Source organism: Pezoporus flaviventris, unplaced genomic scaffold (genome assembly GCF_033815535.1).
Source record: "Pezoporus flaviventris isolate CSIRO_AGI_PZ_B2104156 unplaced genomic scaffold, CSIRO_AGI_Pfla_v1 ptg000078l, whole genome shotgun sequence".
NCBI classification, from domain to species: Eukaryota; Metazoa; Chordata; class Aves; order Psittaciformes; family Psittacidae; genus Pezoporus; species Pezoporus flaviventris.
This window is the reverse complement of record NW_026892626.1, coordinates 18,547,738-18,562,713: the sequence shown is the minus strand read 5'-3', so window position 1 is coordinate 18,562,713 and position 14,976 is coordinate 18,547,738. Positions and strand designations below refer to the sequence as shown.

General features: G+C 62.9%; 1 protein-coding gene across 3 annotated transcripts in view; it reads left to right on the top strand.

The window, feature by feature from the left end:
- Window positions 1-14,976, top strand: part of CASKIN1 (CASK interacting protein 1) — a 31,221-nt gene that overhangs the window by 3,045 nt on the left and 13,200 nt on the right. For all 3 annotated transcript variants that reach the window (XM_061473192.1, XM_061473193.1, XM_061473191.1), the window contains exons 2-10: window positions 10,017-10,068; window positions 12,187-12,284; window positions 12,378-12,523; window positions 12,605-12,700; window positions 12,938-13,068; window positions 13,153-13,261; window positions 13,449-13,557; window positions 13,996-14,090; window positions 14,160-14,277. In XM_061473192.1, the coding sequence (XP_061329176.1) occupies window positions 10,017-10,068; window positions 12,187-12,284; window positions 12,378-12,523; window positions 12,605-12,700; window positions 12,938-13,068; window positions 13,153-13,261; window positions 13,449-13,557; window positions 13,996-14,090; window positions 14,160-14,277 (954 nt within the window). The remainder of the gene's footprint in view (window positions 1-10,016; window positions 10,069-12,186; window positions 12,285-12,377; window positions 12,524-12,604; window positions 12,701-12,937; window positions 13,069-13,152; window positions 13,262-13,448; window positions 13,558-13,995; window positions 14,091-14,159; window positions 14,278-14,976) is intronic.

Genomic DNA, 14,976 nt, shown 5'->3' with positions numbered 1-14,976 from the left:
CTCCCCAGTAGTGAAAAGCCCAGGACAGGAGCCAGGCAGCTCCTTGGATGGATGAGCCTGGTGCAGGCAGCGCGGGCCTGGTAGCAGGGCAGGGACCCCAAGGCTCAGGGAGTTCATCACCCTCTGGGGTGCTGCCATCCCGTGGGAAACATCCCGGGATGCGAATGGAGCTGCAGCAGCTCAGCGGGATGCGGGACAGTGGGAACAGGAGCCAGATCCCTTGGGAACAGGGACTTCCTGGGCAGGACCTTGCTGGCTGCCTCCTGCCCTATGGCCAGTTAATTCTGGGCTGGGTCTTTGTGTTGCCTGCATTTGATTGCATTAATAATCTCCTCTGATCACAGGATTTAATAAAACCAGGCTAATATGGCGCAGTTGGGAAATGTCTTTGACATTTCACAATTCAATTTCCATGCAGTAAAAGGCCGGGCAGCTGCAAATCCAATTGTGGGGCAGTGCCCAGGGTGCCGGAGCTGCCCGGGTCCCCCCGCTGGCACCGGAAACCTCCCCGGTGCTGCCAGCATCTCATGGCTCCTGCTCCTTGGCCGCGGGCACTGGGAGGAAGCCTGGGCAGGAGGGAGCTGGCTGGGACACCGGAGCCCCTGGGTGCTGCAGCCTCTGGAGCCATCGGTGTTGAGCAGGAGGAAGTGGCTGCAGGTCCAGATCCCGGGTCAGCTTGGCCTAAGGGATGCTGGCTCCCCCCATGTATCCCCATGGCCCTCCCTGATCCCCTTGGCACAGATTAAGGGGTGAAACATTGGGATGCGGGTGGTGATGCCGGCGTGGGGTGATGCTGGCACCAGGCGATGCTGGTGCATCCCAGGCACGGGGCCTCGGGGCCGTCCAGGCTGAGCAGCTCCTGCTGCTGCTGTGTTTAATGGTGCCAGCAGGTCCCTTACAAACTTCTCGGGGCTTCCAGCCCGTGTGTGAAGCTCGCTCCCAGCAGGACTTGGCAGGAGGGTGCAGGCTGGCGGGTGCCAAGTTCCCTTCCAGCGCGGGGTTCCTGCTCAGCCTGGGGCGCTGCTCCTTGGTTTACATCTCCTTGCCTCCCCACTGCGGCTGGGCTGGAACTGTGGGTCCAAACCCTCCTTTAGCCTCCCATTGTGGGGTCCCTGTTTGCCATAGGATGCTGCAGAGGACCCGGGGCTGTTGGCTGCTGCGGAGCAAAGGAGCTGTGAGCCGGCGGCTCCAATCCCAGCTTGAGGCTCCCTCGCTGGCCTCGATTCTCTTGCACAGTCCCAAATTCGCCTGGCTTGACACCAATTCGCCCTTTGCCAGCTCTGGGCGGCCCCTTGTGCCCGTGGCTCTCCCATGGCCACTGATTCTGGCTGTTTTCCACACCAGGACCTTGCTGCCGGGTGCTGTGGTGGGTGATGCTCCCAGCATGGCAGGGATGAGGGTGATGGTGCTGTGGGTGCTCTGAGCCCCATCTGCAGTCCCTTCTCTGCCAGCCCATCGTGGTTTCCAGTAGCCAGGCTGGCGTCTGGCTCCTCTCCCCTGCTCTGTGCTCCCTTTAACTCTTCCCTCCCTTTCCAAGCCAGTGGGAAAGGCTCTGATCAGCCCCGTCCTTGGCTTGGGGTGCCCCCAACCCATTCCTGCTCCCCTTGTGCCTGCAGGAGGGAGTGGGATGCTGCACCATCTGCAGCGTCCTCCACCCTACGGAGGCAATGCTCCTGGATGGCAGCTGCACAGTGCTGTGGCAGGGTCCCAGTGGAGGCCAAAGCAGTGCTGGCTCCTCAAGAGCTGTGCTATTGCTGGCAGGGTGAGTGGTGGAGGGGGCTGCTTGGCTCTGGGGTGATGCTCAGGGCTGCTCTTGCATGTGTTTGCCATGGTGCTCCCATCCTGGTGCTACTCCATCACCTTGCTGTGTCCCACCTGTGGCCAGGGGTACCACGAGGATGGGCTGTGCTGGGTTAGTGCAGCACTGATGTCCACCCCTGTCCCAGGTTACCATCCCATCCTGCAGCTGGGACATGTGGATTCACCCTCCTGGTCCCCTCTCCTTGGAGCAACAGGGTCCAGCACATCCTGCCTGGCACAGGAGCGATCCCGCCGGCAGACCGGCTCTGTGCTGGGCTGAGAGGGATCTTTAAGCTGTAATGAAATGTTAATAGTATTTTCCAACTCGATACGGGAGCAGAAAATGAGGTGTTTAACGCTGGGCTCCGCAGCGACAGGAGCAATCAGCCTGAGAAATGGGAAGCTGGGGATGCTGCACCGGCCCTGGCTCAGCCTGATGGCACTGCGCTGCTGGGCCTGCTCTGGTGATGGATGGGTACCGGTGCATGGCGTGAGCCATCGGCCAGGGAAGCGCGGTGCTGGGAAGAGCCACTGGTCTGCATGGGTCTCCTTGGGTCTCACCAGCAAGGTCAGCGCTGGCTGCATGGCAAGAACCAAGCGGATCAAGGTGCTTGTGTGGCTGGGGTGCACTGGGATGATGGGATCCCCATGGCCTGGATCAGCTGGAGATGGAGAGGATGGAGATGGTGCCCAAGCAGCTGCTATGGGCACAGCCTGGACACTGATTCTCCGAGCACCATCCCCAGGTGCTCTGCACCAGCGCTACTCTGCCAGTGTGCCTGTGTGTGCCCGTCTGCATCCGTGTGTGTATGAGCATCCGTGCGCCGTGGCAGGGCATTGGAACTAGGTGTTCTTAAGGTTCTTTCCAAGCCAAACCGTGCTGTGATTCTGTGGTTCTATGTGGCCAGGTACATGCGTGCATCCGTGTGTGGTGTGTGCCTCTGCATCGGTGTGCATGCGTGTGCCCGTGTGCGTCTGCCCTGTGTGCCCATGGCTGCTCCGGCAGTGCCTCCTCCCCGGCCTGCTGCGGGGCTCGGTGCCGGGCTCTCAGCAGCGGCGGCAGCAGCAGCTTGATCCCTTCCAGATGTGTGCCAGCGGCGCGGCTCCGCGTCCCCTCCTCCTCCTCGCTGAGGCCCCGCTCGGTTTTCGGCCGCCGGAGCGGTTGGAGCAGACAAAGCAGCCGCCTGCCCGGCTCCTGCATTGCAGCTGGGCTGTTTACAGCGCGCTCCTCGCTCTGTGCAGCTCCGCAGCTGCTGCATCCTCCGGGATGGCTCTGCCCCGGCGTGTGCGGGTCCTGGGGCTGCCTTTAAACCCCGTCTCCCAGCAGCGATGGAGCAGGGGTCCCCCATTGCCATCCTGGGGACAGCGCTGGGTGCCGCCTTATTTATCTGGCCCACCTGCATGCACATGCATGCACGCAGGCACATGCTCTGTGTATGCTGGGGAGCTCCCCACACTTCCCAGTGATGCTGGGCTGCAGCAGGGTTCGTGGGAGGTCAGATGATAGCGACTACTCATTAGTTAATGATGCTTTAAGCAACCCAAAGCTCCCGGTCCCTCCCTGCAGGCCAGCACGGCTGGGTTGGTCCTCCCAGGGTTCCCTGGCTCCGCAGAGGAGGTGAGGATGAGGATGGGGAGGATGGAGCTGGGCAGCCCTGGGATGGAGGTGAGTGGTGCCAGCGTCTGCCTCCCTCTGCCCTCGTGTCCTGGGCAGCCGCTGCTCGGGCACCGGGGACGCGCGGTGCCGGGATGCGGATGGAGGGGTGGATGCTGACGGTAGCTCCGAGCAGCCCCATCCCGTCCCCTGCCGCGGCAGCCTCGCCGTGTGTCGGCGGTGACTCCTTCCAGCCGCGGTGATTACTGGAAATTACCTGTTCGCTGCTGCCTCGGCGCGGGGGGGACGGGCTCTCAATGCAAGCGACACCAACACGCGTTTCCGCAGAGACGAGGGTGGGCGTGCGGCTGGCACCGGGCTGGAGCGATGCTTGGAGCTGGTTCCATGGAGCTGAGCGTGACACCGCGTGTCCCCAGTGCGCTGCCTGCACCCATCCCTGTCACCGGCTTCCTGCATCCCTGCTTGCACAGGGCCGAGCCAGGGGCACGGCAGAACAGCGCAGCACCGTGTGTTATTCAAGGGTCAGCGGGTTTGTCCAGCAGCATGGAATGGGCAGGAGGCTGCTGGGGATTCACAGCAGGAAGGGTCTGTAGAGCTGGGGGGCTGCATGGCTGAGCCCCAGACTGGGGCTGGGGAAGATCCTGGGGGATGCTGCATGGCTTGGGCAGGCTTTATGGCACCACAAGGAAAGGTCGGGTGAGGATAAGGCTCGTTGATGCAGGGAGAGCCAGGATGCTCTGCTGATGAGCCTGGCACTGGTGGGTACTGTGGGGTGCTGGGTCCCTTGCATGGCTCCCAGCCCCAGGTTGGCTCTGCCTTGAGTACAGCCATGTCCTCCATCCCTGCCTCCTCCTGCTCCTGCTGCAGGGATCAGCCCCTCGGACTCCCTTGGGAGCAGAAAGTTTCCCTATTTTTGAAAATGAAATCACGGAGGAGTCCCCACAGCCTCTTGAAAGCTGCGTTTAAGTTGCTTCATCCTGGCCCCAGGGGACAGCCCTGCGCTGCTGCAGCACCGTGACTCAGGCTGCCACAGCCGATCGATTCCCTAGCGCTGATTCCCAGCTCCCCAGGGAAGGCTCCGTGTGAGGGACGGGCACCCGGAGCCTGCGCTGGGCACGGGGCAGCATCCTCCACAAGTGCCTTGTGATTTGGGGAAGGGCTTGTGATGGCCCTGGGGCACTCAGTTGTGAGTGTCCAGCTGTGATGGGCAGTTGTTTTCCAGCTGTGATGAGCACTGGGGTATCCATCTGTGTAGGGCAGTTGTTTTCCAGCTGTGATGGGCATTGGGGTTTCCAGCTGTGGCAAGTGGTGTGTGCCCAGCTGTGATGGGCACTGGTGCATCCAGCTGCTGTTATCCAGCTGTAATGGTCACTGGTGCATGTAGCTGTGATGGGTGATTGTTGTCCAGCTGTGATGGGCAGTAGTTATCCAGCTGGTGCATGTCCAGCTGTGATGGTCACTGGTGCATCCAGCTGTAATGGGCAGTAGTTATCCAGTTGTGATGGAAACTGGGGTATCCAGCTGTGATGAGCAGCGTATGTCCAGCTGTGATGGGGAGTTGTTGTCCAGTTGTGGTCACTGGTGCATCCAGCTATGCTGGTCAGTCATTATCCAGCTGTGATGGGCAGTTGTTATCCAGCTGTGTTGGGAACTGAACTGCATTAGGCCCACCCCATCCCTGCCACCTCTTTGCCCCAGGCAATCCCTTCCCATGTCCCAGAGCTTCCCGGTGCATTATTTATACAGCCCGAATCGATCAGAAGACGATAACGGCTTCATTAGCATCCGAGCATCGCGCTTGACACGACCTTGGCTGCGAGAGTACAAGCTTCTTGCTGCCTGTCAGCAGCAAGGACCGGCTCCCTGGAGTCGGGGATGCTCTGCCCACCTCTGTGGGGTCCCCATGGGGGCATGTGCATGGGCAGAGCTCGTGGCCACGAGCTCTGCCCATGCACATGCCCCCATGGGGACCCCAATCCCTCCTGCGAGGGGATAAGCCCCCTTTTGCCCCTGCTCCTCGTGCAGCGCCCGTTGTTTGCGTGGCACTCGTCAGCAAGGATATAATTAAGAGCAGCTATTTTGGATGCTTCCTTTATCCGGCAGCTCACGGCGATGCTGCTGCGGGGTCCTCCTCCCTTGCTTTGCCTTCCTCAGGGGTGCTTGCTCCTGAGGGCACCCATTGTGTTTGGGGCGGGGGGGGGGGGGAACATATTGAATCCTGCTGCCCACATGGGCCGGGGATAAGGGGGTGACAGGGATGATGAGGATGGAGAGGAGGGGACCACTGCGGCAGGGTGATGGAAAGGATGGAGATAAGGATGTAGGGGATTGCCCTGGCTCATTCTTCACTGCCACCAAGAGAAGGGGGGGGGGGAAGCAGCGATGGTTTTCCCCTCATTAAGTAGATGTTGATACCGCGGAGGCTGGAGCCATCTGCTTGGAGCAGCCCCGCTCCCTGCGAGCTGGCAGGAGCCGGGATGTGCTTTGTCAGCGGGGGCTTGGCCGGGAGCCCCCGCGCCCCGGATGGGCATCGATCGCTGCTGGCGCGGCTCTGCCTGCGGATGCAGGGGGCTGGCGCCTGAGCACTGCATGGACCCGCTGCTGGGGATGGAAAGGGCCCCCCCCCCCGAGGCACTGAGGAGTTCCATTGTGTGGGGCTGTGGCTTTGGACATGTGTGTAGCGACAGGGCTGGAGCAGCTGGGCATGGGGATCTCCTCATGTCACGCACCGGGATGCCCGGAGCAGTGATTGTACATGGGAGTCACCCTGCAGCGTGCACCAGGATGCCTGGAGCTGTAGATGGGCATGGGGGTCTCAGTGCGGCACGCACCGGGATGCCCAGAGCAGTGGTTGGACACAGGGGTCTCCCTATGGCATGCACTGGGATGCCCAGAGCAGCAGGTGGGCACAGGGGACTTCCATTGCATGTGTGAGGATGCTCGGAGCAGTGGTTGTGCACTGGCCTTTCCCTGCTGCATACACTGGGATGCCCAGAGCAGTGGTTGAGAGCAGCGGTCTCCCCATGGCACTCACCAGGATGCCAGGAGCAGTGGTTGGGCGTGGTGGCCACTCTGTGGCGTGCACTGAGATACCCAGAGCAATGGTTGGTCACTGGGCAATCTCTGTGGCATACACTAGGAGCAGCAGCTGGGCATAGGTGTCCCCATGGCACACACCAGGATGTCAGGAGCAGTGGCTGGGCACAGGGGTATCCCTGTGGCATGCACCGGGGTACCCAGGGCAGTGTTTGTGCACGGCACTGGGGTCCATGGTGCCACGCAGGTGGCCCCATGTTCTGTCAGAGCCGCTCTGCCTGCGTGCCCACCCCACATGTGCATCCTTCTCGTGCATCGGCCGCCATCGCGGTGCCCCCCCCCCCCCTCCCCGGGGCTGTGGCCGGTGCGGGGCCGGTGTGGGGCTCGGAGGCTGAACCCGAGCGCGCATCCAGCTCCCGTGCTCCCGGTGTTCAAGCGGAGGCGCTTCTGGAGCCGTGGCCGGGCTGCGCTCCCCGCGGCTCTGTGCACCCGCGGCAGGAGCTGTTTGTAGTCGGTGCCTATGGAGGCGGCTGCGGCTCCCGCGGCATGCAGGGGCTGCGGGATGGAGCTGGAGGTGCCGGGGCTGGGGCTCGCTGCATCCCGCAGCGCATCCCCCTGCCCTGCGGTCCCACGGACCCTGCTCAGCGCCACCGGCCTTTGCAAGCTGCTCTGAGAGCTGCGGGGGGACTGTGCCATGGGGCGGGGCGCAAGGAGAGCATCAGCTGAGCACCCCATGGCGAGCAAGGAGAGGACACTGAGGTGTCCCAAGGACACTGAGAGGGTCCAGTCGAAGGGTCCCAGTGCTGGGGGTACCAATGCCCTCCCTGTGCTCCCTCTCAGCATCTGCCTGGTGGCCCCAGCACCTGTCTCTGTGCAGGATGGTGCTCATGGGTGCTCGGTGCTCTGTGTCACCCCTCTGTGATCCCGCAGGGAGGGTGGCCAGGGGCACACTCGTTGCCCGCTGGCAGCGTGGCCGTGCAGGAGCCCTGCTCTCTCCTCCCCGCCGTGTTCTCTCCTTTTGTGGCTCGTATTTTCACTTGGCAGCTCCCTTCCTGCTCCCTTCCCTCTCCCTTGTTAATGGAGGAGTTTTCCTTGTGCTTCCCAGCCACTACCGAGCTCTCCCACATCTCGCTTCCCAATCCAGGCTGCAGATCCCAGGCAGCAGCAGTGGGGCTGAGGTGAGCCCGGGCTGTGGATCTGGTGATGTGTTGGGTGCGGGTCCTGCTCCCGCTGCACTGGGAATTGCAGGCTCCAAGCTGCAGTGGGGCTGTGCCAAGGGTCTGGTTGGGGTCCAGGCTCAGCCACAGCTTCTCTGGGCACCCCGTGCCAGCGCCCCAGCACCCTCACAGGGAAGAGTTTTCTTCCTGATGCCTAAGAAGTGCCACTGCTGGGTCACAGGGAGTGACAGGGACACCAGCAGGGGCCTGAAGGCATGGGGAGGGCCAGGGTACTGCAGGATGCCCACTGCCAGCTCCTCGCATCCTCCTTCCAGCAACCGAAAGCCCAAGCTCCACGTGATGGAGCATCCACACTGCTCATTTAACACATGAACAAACCACACCAGTCCCCATTGTGGGGGAACAGCCCCCACATCCCACCCCTGTGCTCCCCTGGGAAGAGCTGGACGTTGCTGATGGGCAGAAGCCCACAGCATCAGGACTGACCGCAGCGGACGGGGTGAGCTGCTCCCCGCCAGCCCGGAGCTGTGGCCAAGCTCCCCAACAAAGGTGCTATTCAGTGCTGATGGAGAGGAGCCCAGCGCCGCTTCCGCTGCCGTCCAGAGCCAAGAAACAGCTCCCAGGAGAAGGGGGCCGAGCTGCACCCCCAGGGATGTGGACAAAAGGAGCCGGCGGGCGCAGGAGCGGCACCGTGCCCAGCACTGGCTCCGATCTCCAGCCCCAAGACGGGCCCCGCTTGGGTTAACCGGTCCTTGCAGAGAGCTGGAGGTCTGCAGGGCTTGGTTTTAACCACGGGTTGCTCCCGGGAAGGAATTGGGATGGGGCAATGCCTGAGGATCGGTGCTGCATCCCTTAACACCCATCCCCAGCATCTTCCGTCACCATCATCGACCAAACACACCGGAGCAGCGAATCCCTCCTTCCTGCACCTGCAGGAGAGGTTGTGGCTGCCAAAATCTCTTTAGCACTTCCATCAGTGCCCGTGCCAAGTGCTTAGTCAGTGACTTCCAGCCATGCAGTGGTTTGACTTTGGTTAAAGCTGTGGCAGAGGCCGTGAGCATCCTGGTGCACTCAGGCCCCGGCACGGATTCAAAGTGGCCAGGGAAAGGGCTTTAGGTGCAGCACTGTGCTGATGGGGTTCCATAGGGTTGGTTCTATGTGACAGCAGGGTGCCACCAGCATGTGGATGGTGGCACCCAAAAGGAGCCAAGGCAAGGTCCTAGATGGTGGGAGCTGGTGTGGCACTGGTGGAGAATCAACCCCATGTTTGCACCAGCACCAGGGCCCTTGAAGGACAGCGGCTTCATGCTGGCAGTGGATAATGGGTTTAAACAGGGTAGATTTAGGTTAGAACTAAGGCAGAAGCTCTTCCCCGTGAGGTTGCTGAGGCGCTGGCACAGGGTGCCCAGAGAAGCTGTGGCTGCCCCATCCCTGGCAGTGCTCAAGGCCAGGTTGGACACAGGGGCTTGGAGCAAGCTGCTCCAGTGGAAGGGGTCCCTGCCCGTGGCAGGGGTTGGAGCTGGAGGAGCTTTAAGGTCCCTTCCAACACAAACCAGGCTGGGATCCTGTGGTTCTGGGCCCACAGCCCCCCCACATCCCCTCGGGGATGGGGGCTGATGGTGCTGGCTGTTCTGAAGCCCTCCTCTGTAGTTCTCACCCACTGGCACAGGGCTGTGCCATTAACAAATGCCCTGCAGCTCGGGCTGTCAGGGAGCTGCTGGGGTGCAGGAGGGTGCAGAGCCTGGGAGCCTCTGCATGGGAAGGGAGAAATCTCTGCCACCACCCTGGCCACCCCTGGGTCCCTCCATCACCCATGGACCAGGCTCACGGGTCAGAGCCACTCTTCCTACTGCTGGTGCCCTGTTTGCCAGCACAGCCCTTTGTGCCACGCAATGAATGGGATGCTGACCAGGAGACACAGCTCAGGGGCAATGAGCAAGGCCATGGCCATGACGCACCAGAAGCATCCCTCTGCTCCGTGTCTCCCTTCCCTGCGTGAAGCTGCCCCTTCCGGTGTGGGTACCAGGCCTGCATCCCCACCCCAGGGCTCTGCCGTGCTGCAGCCACCCTCCTCTTCCTCCTGCTCCTGCTCCGTGTCGCTGCTGGGCTGTGAGGAAGAGCAGGCTCGCTGCAAAGCCTGAGTGGCACTTTCCTGATAAATCTCATGTAAATCTGGCTCCATCCCTCCTCGGGTGCTAATGGGATTGCATCGCCCCGAGGTGCTTTGTGTGCCCACAAAGGCAAGCGTGGGGTGGGAAATGTGCGGAGCTGCAGGGAACCAAATCCACGGCGGGGAGGGAGATCTGGAGCTGCACCCCGGGTCCCTGCCCTGGCCACCCCCTGTGCTGCTCTGCCCTCACGTTGCTGTCCCCTTCCCTCCCTCACAGAGCTCCTCGGATCCGCAAAGAAAGTCAACGTCAACTTCCAAGACACCGATGGGTGAGTGGGAGCCCTGCATGCGGTGGGGTGCGCGCGCTGCGGGGTGCCACGGATGGGGGTGCGTGTGCTTGGGGGTGTGTGCATGGCAGGGTGCAGTGAGCAAGTCTTGTGTGGGCACACCAGGCTCTCTGGAATGGTGGAGTTGGGGTCTGGATGGGCAAAGCCTCCCCTGCACCCGCACGGTCCCCCTGCGCTGAGCAGGGTGGCAGGACACGGGGCTGGGCGATGTCACTTGGTCCCCAGGGATGGGTCTGCTGTGCCCATGGAAATGGTGCTGAGCAGAGGGGCCGGAAGAGGTCAGGAATGGGAGAACACGTGGCTGCAGCAGCCCAGGTCCCTCATCCTCACCCCGTGGCAATGGGCATCCCTTGGTACCGTCAGCACATCAGCTCTGCTGAGCCACGCATGAGCACGTGTGCGCGTGCATGGGTGCATGCGAGCGTGCAGATGTGCAGCTGAGCGTGTGTGTGCGTGCAGGCATCCGTGCCCCCATCTGAGCGCATCAACCAGCGGTGGGGAGGGTGCCTGGTGCTGCCTGCATGGGGCAGGGGCTGGAGGGTGTGATGTGGGGCAGGGCAAGGGGATGCATCACCCCATGGACCACCTTGCGCCATGGGGTGATGTACGTCACCACAGGGCTGTGTTGTGGTAGGGGTAGGATGCCCACTGAGCTGCAGGCAGGGCCCTGCTCACATCCTGCTCTGGCTCTGGCTGGCTTGGGGGGTGCAGGAGCAGCCCTGCACCACCTCTGGCCTCCAGTGATGCTCCTGGAAAGGATCCAGCCCCATTGCTGTGCCTCAGGTCCCCATCTCTTGCTGACTGCAGGGCTGGTGGGTGCCATGGGTGAGCACCCACTGTGCCTGTGTCCCCAGGGAACAGTGCCCTGCACAGAGTGGCCACTGCAGCCGGATGGGCTGTGCCAGGGGAGAGCCCCTGAGGGAGCCCCGGGGGGGAGCTGCGATTGGCACCATCTTGAACAGATCTGAGCTGGGCGCTGGAGCGGAAAACACTGACATTTCCCCAGCAGATGCTGGGGATCGGCTCCGCAGGAGCTGTCTGCTCACATCCCTGCTCCTGCAGCGCATCCCGGGCAGCAGCTCCGCGGGGAGCGTGGTGGCTGAAGCATGGTACCCAGAGCGGATGTGTCCCCCTTGACCAGGGTCCTGGTGATGGAGGTCAGATGGGATCATCGCCCCATCAGCCTCTTGGGCACTGGGGCATCCACTGGGGTCCACAGTGTTCCCGTGCTCCAGTGACACCAGGTGGCCTGGGGATGGGATGGGATGGGATGGGGATGCTGTGTGCGACAGGGCCCGCAGCAGCAGCAGGCAGCGGGTGTGAGCTCAGCCGCATGGAGGATGCTGCTGCCGGGAGCAGCAAGTAGGTCAGCTCCTGGCCTGCTTCCCAGCCATGAGCCTCCCGGCGTGGCCCAGCCATCCCGGGTGCTGTGGAAGCAGAGCGGGATGTAGGACCGGGGGCTTCCCCCAGCACCGGGCAGGGGCACTGCTGCCATCTGGCAGCCTGGGTCCCCCCTGTGCCGTGCTGCCAGGGCTAGGCTGGGGTAAGTGGGTCAGTGGGGAGGGAGGGCAGCTCCATGGCACTCCCATCCTCAGTGGGGACCCCCCCTGTGCCTGCCCTGCCTCCAGCCCTGTGGGGTCTTCTCAGCATCCTCAGGGAGTGTTTCATCTGCAACCAGCTTGCTCCAGCATCCCTGGAGCAGACACAGCAGACCCCGCTCCAAGCCTTGCCACATCCCCATCTCTGCATCCCACTGCATGGGCTGTGGGGTTTGTCCTGCAGCTGCAGAGCCCCAAGGCAACGTGATGGGCTGGAGACCAAGCCCCATCCATGCTGGCACATCCCAGCCTCTGGCCCTGGTTGCACACTGGGACGTGGCTGGCTCCTGCCTCAAACATGGCTGTGTCTAAATCCTTGTGGCTTCTTCAGCCCATGGAGGGAGGTAGAGCTCGGTGTACGCAGGGAGCTTGGGGACACACGCACGTGGGGGGTTGCAGGATACAGAGCGGGTGCCCTGGGGTGCTGGGACGGGGGCAGACTGAAGGTCATGCTGCCGGGGGGACAGGGACAATGGGCGCTGACGCTGCGGCTGGTCCCCAGGTTCTCAGCTCTGCACCATGCAGCTCTTAATGGCAACACGGAGCTCATCTCGCTGCTGCTGGAGGCGCAGGCTGCGGTGGACATCAAGGACAACAAAGGCAAGCCCCTGGGTGCTGGCCGTGCTCCCCTGCCCCTCTGCAGGCTCTGGGTGCCCTGGCACGCCGGGGGGCTCACAGCCTGGCCGCACACAGGCATGCGGCCCCTGCACTACGCGGCTTGGCAAGGCAAGAAGGAGCCCATGAAGATGGTGCTGAAAGCAGGCTCCTCCGTGAACATCCCGTCGGACGAGGGGCAGATCCCCCTGCACTTGGCGGCTCAGCACGGGCACTACGACGTGGTACGGTGGGGCCGGCAGCGCCGGGGGGGGGCCCTGCTGCCCTCCCTGCCCTCGCCGAGCTGGGGTCTCGCTCCTCCGCAGTCAGAGATGCTCCTGCAGCACCAGTCCAACCCCTGCATCATGGACAACTCCGGGAAGACACCTCTGGACCTGGCGTGCGAGTTTGGGCGGGTCGGGGTAAGCGCTCACAGGGCTGGGGACCCCAAGGGGAAGAGGATGGGGACATAGCGACGTCCCTGGCGATGCTGGAGCATCCTTGGGGAGCGCCGGGCAGCACCAGGGACGGGAAGTGGTGGGGACCCGGCCCTCTGGCTGCGCGCAGGGGGCAGGAGCGGGGCTGGGAGCGGGGCCGTGGCCGTGGCAGGCGGCTGAGCCGCCGTTGCAGCCCTGCTCCGTCTGTGCTCGCTGCTGCAGGTGGTGCAACTGCTCCTGAACAGCAACATGTGCGCGGCGCTGCTGGAGCCCAAGCCGGGGGACGCCACCGACCCCAACGGCACCAGCCCCCTGCACCTCGCCGCCAAGAACGGCCACATCGACATCATCCGGTGGGTGCCGCGGGCAGGGGGCAGCACCGGGAGCTGTGTGTGCATCCCCGCCCCCGGCTGAGCCCACCGCCTGCCCCGCTGCAGGCTGCTGCTCCAGGCTGGCATCGACATCAACCGGCAGACCAAGGCGGGCACGGCGCTGCATGAGGCGGCTCTCTGCGGCAAGACCGACGTGGTGCGGCTGCTGCTGGATGTAAGGACCCCCGCCCCAGAGCGCTGCGGGATGGGGGTGACCCCGCAGATGGGGATGTAGCACGGAGTGTTCATAGAGGGGAGGGTGCTGGGGGGGACAGGGAGCTGTCTTAGAGTGGTCCAAGAGGTCCGATGGGGTGGCAGAGAGGAGGACAGCGCCTTCCAAAGCTCTTTCCATGCTATTGCAGAGCGGGATCAATGCCCACGTCAGGAACACCTACAACCAAACGGCTCTGGACATCGTCAACCAGTTCACCACCAGCCAGGCCAGCAAGGAGATCAAGCAGATGCTGCGGGGTAGGGGGGGGACTGGGAATGGAGGGATGGAGCACCTCTCCTCTGAGGAATGGCTGAGGGAGTTGGGGTCGTTCAGCTTGGAGAAGAGACAGCTTAGAGCAGCTTTCAGTTCTTAAGAGCAGCTTATAAGAAAGATGGGGAGAGACTTTTTAGCAGGGCCTGTTGCAATAGAATGAGGGGTGATGGTTTTAAACTGAAAGAGGGGGATAGAGCCTGGATGAGAGGGGAAATGCTCTTTATAATGAGGGTGGTGAAATACTGGCACGGGTGATGGATGTGCCATCATCTGGGTGTGTTTGGAGCAGCCTGATGTAGTTGAAGACGTCCCTGCTCATTGCAGGGGGTTGGAACTGGACGAGCTTTAGGGTCCCTTCCAACCCAAACCGTTCCATGATTCCATTCCATGGGCACCCAGCGCCATTCCCGCTCTTCCCGCAGACGCTTCCGCCGCTCTGCAGGTCCGGGCCATCAAGGATTATTGCAACAACTACGACCTGACCAGCCTCAACGTGAAAGCCGGGGATGTGATCACGGTGAGTGCGGCCGGGGGGGCCGGGGGGCCCCGCTGGTGACACCGGCCCCTGACCCGGCCGTGCCCGCAGGTGCTGGAGCAACACGTGGACGGGCGATGGAAGGGCTGCATCCACGACAACCGCACCGGCAACGACCGCGTCGGATACTTCCCCTCCAGCCTCGTCGAGGCCATAAGCAAGAGAACAGGCAAATAATTCCCTCCCTTCTCCATTCCTTGTGTGGGGCTGCTCCCAAACTGCAGCCCCAGGGAGCCCCGTTTCACTCCGGTGGGGACTGGGGTGCTGGGGGTCAAGCCCAGCTGGGGTGATGCCCTTGTCATGTATCTGGGGTCAGTGTCCCCCCCATGTGCATGGTGATGGTGCCATGGAACGTGTGGGGTTGGTGTCCCCGTCATGTATGTGTGGTTGGTGCCGTTGCGTGCGTGGACTTGATGTCCCTGCCATGTGCATGGGGACAGTGATGTTGAGTGTATGGGGTTGGTGTGCCCATCATGCATGTGGGGCCGGTGCCTGTGAAGTCCATGGGGCTGATGTCCCCATCAAGCGCATGGTGTTGGTGTCCCCACTGTGCATGTGGGGCTGGTGTCCCCATGGAGTGTGTGGGGTCACTGCCCCTGTTGTGCCTGTGGGTTCAATGCCCACCTGATGCACAGGGGGCTTGGTGCCAGCAGCCCCAGGTCTGGTGTTGGGCTTGGGGAGTCACTTGTGCACCAGGAGGTTGGTGCATGGGGAGAGCTGGGGACATCACTGCAGTCTGGGGGGGGACTGTGCAGCGGTGGGGACACGGGACCTGGTGCTCAGGGTCTGAGCAGGGGTTGGGCACTGATGCCAGGGAGCCGGCACTGCCCCATGGGGACCAGGGGCTGTCTCAGGGATTGGGCCCTGC